The sequence below is a fragment of the Arachis hypogaea genome, chromosome 3 (assembly GCF_003086295.3).
Source record: "Arachis hypogaea cultivar Tifrunner chromosome 3, arahy.Tifrunner.gnm2.J5K5, whole genome shotgun sequence".
Taxonomy (NCBI): Eukaryota; Viridiplantae; Streptophyta; class Magnoliopsida; order Fabales; family Fabaceae; genus Arachis; species Arachis hypogaea.
In genome coordinates this window covers 127,211,863-127,219,115 of record NC_092038.1, presented here as the reverse complement: position 1 = coordinate 127,219,115, position 7,253 = coordinate 127,211,863, and the positions used below count along the sequence as shown (strand labels likewise).

Genomic DNA, 7,253 nt, shown 5'->3' with positions numbered 1-7,253 from the left:
TGACGTGGATTACTAAGTGAAAGTTATAATAGTATTATCATTTAATTTACAATAAAACTTACTCAAAATGGAAAAACAAGAGCTCAACTACAAGTCACAATGTTTTGAAAACTAATTAAATTAATTAAGGATGAATGTTTATTTTAAAATTATTTGTTAAAACAAATAATATTTTTAAATATGTTTTATATATCAATTTTTTGGTTGTTAATAAAATTTTAATATATTAAAGATAACTATTAATAATAATAGACACCTAAACAAAGATAACTATTTGTTTAGTTATATTTTAAAAGAATAATAATATTTTTAGATAAAAATAAAATTTTCATAATATTATAATTGACTATTCAATAATGAAAAAATAATTTTATATAAAAATAATTATAAAATTTTCAATATAATATCTACCTTAACAAAACAATAACTTTTCTAGAATATTATTTGCGGCAGACTTTTCTCTAAGGACGTGTAATTTTTAATGAGTGTCATAATGATGTATATATTTTGATTGTATGTAAAGATTAGATAGTAGGATAAGCAGGCGACTTTTGAATATGAAATTTTGTTGTATTATGATTTCAGCTTTAGTCGATATAATGTATCGCCATAGCATTGGCTCCTAAGAAAAGCACCAAACTAAGCTGTCATAATTTCATTTATTCTTTTCCTGAAGCCTTTGATCTCTTTCTAATGTATCGCCAAGTTATTGGTTACATACAAAAGAAACCACTGGAATTGCGCTATATCTAATGCTACGGATTGGATAATTAAAAACATCGATATTACACCTTTAATTAAATAATACAATATAACGCAGTATATAAATTGTCATGTTTGATAAAATAATATCACTACTCAAATTTACACCCACATAATTTCTAATAAGCCGAACGTGATGGGGGCCAGCATAATGAATGTCATTATCATTTTTTATCAACATGTTACATCCCCATTTTCTCATTGACCTAGTTAGCTTTGTATTATGAAGATTGCCACCAGAGAACCCCATTAAAAAAATAAAATCTGAATTTTGATTTTAATATATAAGTTTTCTGATGAATACAATTACCAATTATGTTATATATATATATATGCTGTTCGATCATCAAGATATAGTGTATGCAGGTCATCCATCCATTCATATAGAACTAAACATGCAAAATTGAATCTTTGTTAAAAAAAATACATGTAAAATTCATCATGGAAATAACAAAAATATAGAGCATATTTAGGGTTTTGTAATTTTTTTTACGATATTTTTTAATCCAACCGGATTAAGAATAATTTTCGCGAATTCGAACTCTACTTAAGAATTTACGATTAGTCAATAGATTGTTACTTGTATAAGGCAGGATTTAAACCTCCAACGTTTACTTAAGCAGATTAGTGAGTTAACCACTAAATCAATCTGACTTAATTTTTGTAAAACATACTGAGCAGCTAAGTATATGTTTACATAAGATTAATTTAGAAAAAAGAATAATAATAGTAACTAGCTGGTGGATTTTTCTTTTATTTTTGATCTGTAAGGTCAAGGATGAAATAAAGCAAAGAGAAGAATTTATATATGTAATAGTCGGTGATTATTTAATTTGATTTGGTTGGGGTGTGTGGTATAAAAGTCGGTGATGGAAAGGGATTAGGCGATTAGTAATGCATAATCCATGTCCATGATTTAGGCAGAAGAAGAATGGTGATAGTGAGTGCTGCCTCAGAAAGAGGTTGCCATGCTGATTTATGTTACCATCACTTTTAATTTTTTCTTTATCATAATACTTCACATTAACTTCCTTGGACCCCTTTAATTACTATCTGCTTTCCATTTTTGAGAACCATTACAATTTTGCTTTCCAAGTGTCCTTTTCATTTCTAACCAGTTTAGGAATTCTTTTTATTTTCAACAATGTGATCATGAATATCATCAATTTGTTATCCTCCTCTCCTGATATTGACCCACTTAATTGATTCCCTCATTTTCACATCAAAATAATATTTATATTTAAAATCAAATGGTGCACAGATTTATGTAAATTCCACTTTATTTAGTGTAATAACACATGCATCTGTTTTACATAAAAAGTGCATTGTTTGGTAACTAACTCTTTTGGACTAATTGGACTGTAAGAAATCGTAAGCGAGCAGTGTTCATTGAGCCCAATTTTCAAAAAGCCCATCATACTCTTTTTTTTATGACTTTTTACTAATAAGTGCGTCTAGCTTTTCAGCTCAATTAACGGTACTTTTATTTCACAGTAACCTTTCAATTTTCCCTTGAAGAAAATCTCATGTTTTAAGGGAAGAGTATTGATGAATCAAAGAAGAAAGATAAAGAATAAAAGTTGAGAGAAATTGAGCTCTTCTCATCTCTAAAAATTAGATAGTGGTTAATAAATTAACTAAGAACTAATCAACTACACATTAATAACTAACAAACTAATTTAATTTATATTTTAATTAAAACATGCTGAAATGATCAATTAATTATAATTAAGCTTAAATCTATTACTAATAGAAAATATGCTAGGTGACACCTCTTTCACATGAATTATTTTTAGAAAAATATATTTTTTAAGTCGAGCTGAATTATACCAAATTTAATTATTAAAATTAAATTTGACTCAAATATTTTAACGAATTTATTTTGATTCGATCCTAAATTAATTCAAAATGAATAAGATTAAATCAAGCTGATCCCATATAAAATTAGTATGTATAAATTTATAAATTTTATATAATAAATTAATGAAAGTTTATTTTTACTAATTAAATTTAATAAAAATTATATCATATTTATACTAAAATAAATTATTTTAACATTAAAATATTATATAACATAAAAATATTAATTAAAATATAAAAATATAATATTTTATTATTAATTTCACTATAAAATATATATTTTAACTATAAAGACAACTTCGAACGGAGGTAGTATTACTCGAACCGATAATAATATTAAGTAAAGAAAAAATGTAAGGAATTAATATAATTAGTGTACAATGTGTACAATGGAGTATTTTTTAAATTAACATTAAATGATAATTAAATTAATTAATTACAAAATTATTTCTAATTTTAAATACAAAGCAAATAAGGATTTCAAATAATCACGAACACCTCCAACCGATCTTCCTCTTTCTCTCTCCTCTTTCATTTGCCGCACCGCCGCAGACACCAGCCGCCGTAGCCCTCAACATCCACCGCCGCGGCGCCGCATGACCTGAAGCCATCATCAGTGTCGATCAGAACTGCAGTGCCCAACCTCCTTCATTCGCGCGCGTCTTCCTCGTTGGCAGTAGCTGCTTCGGTCGGCCCTGGTCCTGTACCGCTCACCCATTGCGCGCACTCGTCTTTCGACGCCAGCCTGTCTCCGTACCAGTAACCTGTATGGTGTGCGCGCCCTGCGTCCGCCTGACTCCTGTCTCCTTCGTTAACTAGTTGAAGGTGTGACCGTTGGACTGGTCACAGTCGTATTGGTGTTACGGCTCCTTCACACTCCTCATCTGCTCAAGTTTTTTTTTTTCATTTTTTCATTTTATGGTTACATCAAATCATAAGACTCATGTGTTAAATTATATATTTTTTTTAATAAAAATTAAATTGTTGAATGATCATAGTTGCTTCTTCTGTTTATTCATCTCCTTCTTCTTCTATTTTATTGGTCAATTTATTATGGTCATTTTAGTAGGTATGCGGATGGTTATTTTAAACTTTATGTAAATGATTATTTGGACTAGATTGGGTTTAATTATATATAATTAAAATAGGTTGGATGTTCAATTCATTAGATAAGCAAATGATTATTTTATTCTTAAGTAGATGATTATTTTTACTAAAGGTGAGTGGCGTGTGGCAAGCCAAGCAGCAAATGTGAATTGGGATGATTATTGATGAAGGTGGGGTGGCCGCCGGTTGACTAAGAAGAGGGTATTGGAGTAAATATTTTGGTAAATTAGAATTTTAGATGGTTATTTTTTTAAAATAATTAATTGAATTTTTTGAAAATTTAAAATTTAAAATTAAAAAATTTAAAATTTAAAATTTAAAATTTGATGTGAAATAATGAAAGAGAATTTTTAAATTTAGGATAATCTGTGGATGAGTTTTTATTATTTATTCTTATTAGCCTAAATAAATAGTCCATTATACACATTATTAAGATTTCTCATTGTCTTCCTAGCAAAATTCGTAAGTAAAAAATGACAAATTCGAACCAAATTAAATATATCTCGAGTTGAATTGAATTTTGAATATTTTTACTCATTTTTATGGTAAAAAAAAGTGGTTATTTAGACGAAAACATCTTCGCATGAAGATAATATTATGAATCATGGGATGATTTGATAGGTTTCACAATATCAATTTCCTATAAAAATATAAAGATATTATTATTGAAGTAGTTACTTGTGATTGATCACTATTAATACTAAAAAAAAAAGTGTGTACCAAAATTTTACATATAGTATTTCTCTTATTTTTAACGATGGAATTTATTGTGAGCACCTAATAGAGCACGAACGAAACAATAATTAAAGGATAATGAAACAATAATAATGGATTTATTTAGTAGAAGGAGGGGATTGTCCACGAAGGAAGGAAGAGAAGAAGGCGAGAGAGCTACTTGGTTTGAAACATGGAACAGCGTGGCCAGCTCCTCTGAAAGTAGCAAATGTTAGCCCTTCATATTCTTCTACCCACCCACTCACCTCATTCTCATGGTACCATGGCCTCCATGCCTTTCTCACTCTCAATTCAAGAGAACTTAAGCTATACCTTGTTGACAGCACTGGCACTCTTCCATCTGTGTCTCCGCTGTAAATCCATATCCTAAGTCCTCCTCCTGCTATTAGCTTCCTGTATATTGGCACTACACTTGCCTTTGAATCTCCCCATCCATTGAATATATCATTGCTGCAATGGAATTTCCCACGCATCAAATTATGAATGGTAAGTTAAATAAATCTCTATGACACCGAAAATACAGAGATACAAAATTATAGTTGACAGACGAGACATTAACACATTACGTTAAGAGACACTGAATTAGTATATTTTGTGTTGATTCTAATAGAAAAGATATAATTTATTTTTTATTTTTTTTTATTATTCTTATTAATTTTTTATAATTATATTTTTTATTATTATATTTTTTTCTCAAATTATTTAGATAAAAAAAATGAAAATAAATTCTAATTTATTACTAAATATAATACAAAAATACAAAATTTTGTATCTTTATTTTATAAATCTTGTTTTTAGTATCTTCTCTTATTCTATTATCAAAAACAAACGGAGATAGCCTTTACTTACTTGCAAATACTCCAATTCTTGAGATTGTGGCCATCACCAGCATGTAGGGCCTTCTGAACATCTGGTCTATTATAATAAGCTCTAGCATAGTCATCCAAGCATGGGTCATAACCACCCATCATTCTAGGCATCTATCCACATAACATAACATATAGGATTGGGGTTGTCCAATCCACCGACCAAAAAAAAAAAAAAAGACTTATTATAGTGTTACCTAGATCATTTTTCATTAGCAATAGATATAGACTCAATTGTAATTAGTTAGTCATTTTATATATACCATTGTTGTAGATGATGATGAGCGCGCCATGGAAGAGCGCGCTGTAGAGGCAAAGCAAGTAGAGGTGTAGAGGCTGTATATATCAATTTCTCTGTATTGTTTGAGGACTTCATCTACTGCTTCACTGCAATCTTGGTTACGCCATGGATCACTGCTGTTGAAGTCACAACTTGTTTTTATTGTTTTGTGAGTCTCGTCCGATATGATTGCATGACTCCAAGCATAGTCTACTAGCCCTATCCAATCCTCAGCATCAGATGTTTCTGGATTTCCTAACTACAATAATAATTCATCATTCAAAACATGATCCATGGATATTTGAAATCTATTTATTAATTAATTAATTATTCATTATACCATAATGCCCTTGAGATTAATATGAAGGGAAGGGTCCTTGTTCCTATCATGGATGAGTTCAGCCAGCTCCGGCACATACTTGCCTGAAATTAGTTTAATTAATTAGTGGGAATGACTAATTAAGATGCAGGAATGAATGAATATATAGAATAAATACCTGCATAACTCTCCCCTGCTATATAAAAAGTCCTTGTTCTATATGATGGGAACTTGAGAAACCAGTTATGGAGAAAAGTGTAAGCATCATTAGCTGTTACAAACAAATTACAAATTAAAGATATGCATGCATGTGTTTGCATGTAACAAATCAAATAGTATTAATTATGTTAAGTTTTTAAAGTAATGGACCTGTCATTTGATCACCCAATTGTTGATAATCACTAGTTGTGTTTGAGTAGGAAAAGCCAACTCCAACAGGAGATTCCAGGAATAACATGTTGGCTTCTTGGTTCCAAGACAAGTTATTAAATTTGAGTCCCTTCCCATCAGAGTCCACTAAAAATGGACCAATCTCTTGTGTTGCTCCATATCCCACAGAAGAACATCCAGGTCCTGCATACCACAAATTCAATTAATTAAATACATCATTTACCAGCTCTTAATTATCAACTTCACGTGAAGTCGGCTGCACCTGAGTTTTCAGCTATAATTAATTACCTCCATTAAGCCATAGGACCAAAGGCTTATCATCTGGGTTGGTAATGGCCTCAAAGAACCAGTAAAAGAGTGCTCTTCCATTGGTTTCATTCACAGTAACATAGCCAGCATAGTGCTCAAAATCCACAGCAGGCTGGCCAGGTAAGCCTCTCACAACATCACCATTATTATTATTATTGTTATTCATAATCGTTGTTACTTTTCTCTCATTCTCATGAGGTCTAGAGGACACAATAACACCCCTTAAGCACAACACATAATAAAGTAACAACATTATACTATACAAGCTTCTCAGCTTTAACTTTAACAATAATGTAACAACATTATCCATATTGTGTTGTGGTATTTTTTACTTAATTGGAAATTGGGTTGATGTGCAAAGAGAACTCAACATGCCTATTTATAATAATGAGTAGAGAGGGGAGGGTCCTAGCTATCATGTACTTGCTTGCTTCTGCTTTCCACTATGCTTCATCATGGGTGGAAATTTCACATAACAAAAAAAAAAAAAACAGCTACCTAGGGATGACACAGATATCATTCAACCCCACCTTTTCTTTTTTTTCTTAAATTTAAATTATTGAACCACTAACGTTTAAACATAATTAATAAAGTTGACTAATTCGACTTAACATGAGTGTAGTTT

The 7,253-nt window shown here is 30.3% G+C and overlaps 1 protein-coding gene across 1 annotated transcript; it reads right to left on the bottom strand.

Moving 5' to 3' along the window:
* Nucleotides 1–4,365: 4,365 nt before the first annotated feature.
* Nucleotides 4,366–6,992, bottom strand: LOC112791426 (serine carboxypeptidase-like 31). The gene is made up of 7 exons (XM_025834262.3): nt 6,608–6,992; nt 6,299–6,502; nt 6,108–6,200; nt 5,951–6,033; nt 5,594–5,869; nt 5,314–5,444; nt 4,366–4,914 (listed from the first exon to the last, which is right to left on the bottom strand). Exons 1-7 carry the CDS (start codon nt 6,936–6,938, stop codon nt 4,563–4,565), a joined length of 1,470 nt encoding a protein of 489 aa, XP_025690047.1. The 5' UTR covers nt 6,939–6,992; the 3' UTR covers nt 4,366–4,562.
* Between the last annotated feature and the right edge of the window lie 261 nt (nt 6,993–7,253).

What these genes read in the sequence shown, in the direction of transcription:
- LOC112791426 (XM_025834262.3), bottom strand. Translation starts at nt 6,938, where the DNA reads ATGGATAATGTTGTTACATTATTGTTAAAGTTAAAGCTGAGAAGCTTG. An exon ending in TTAATCTCAAGGGCATTATG is followed by an intron (nt 5,870 to 5,950) that starts GTATAATGAATA and finishes TTATTATTGTAG; the next exon opens with TTAGGAAATCCAGAAACATC. An exon ending in CATCATCATCTACAACAATG is followed by an intron (nt 5,445 to 5,593) that starts GTATATATAAAA and finishes TTATGTGGATAG; the next exon opens with ATGCCTAGAATGATGGGTGG.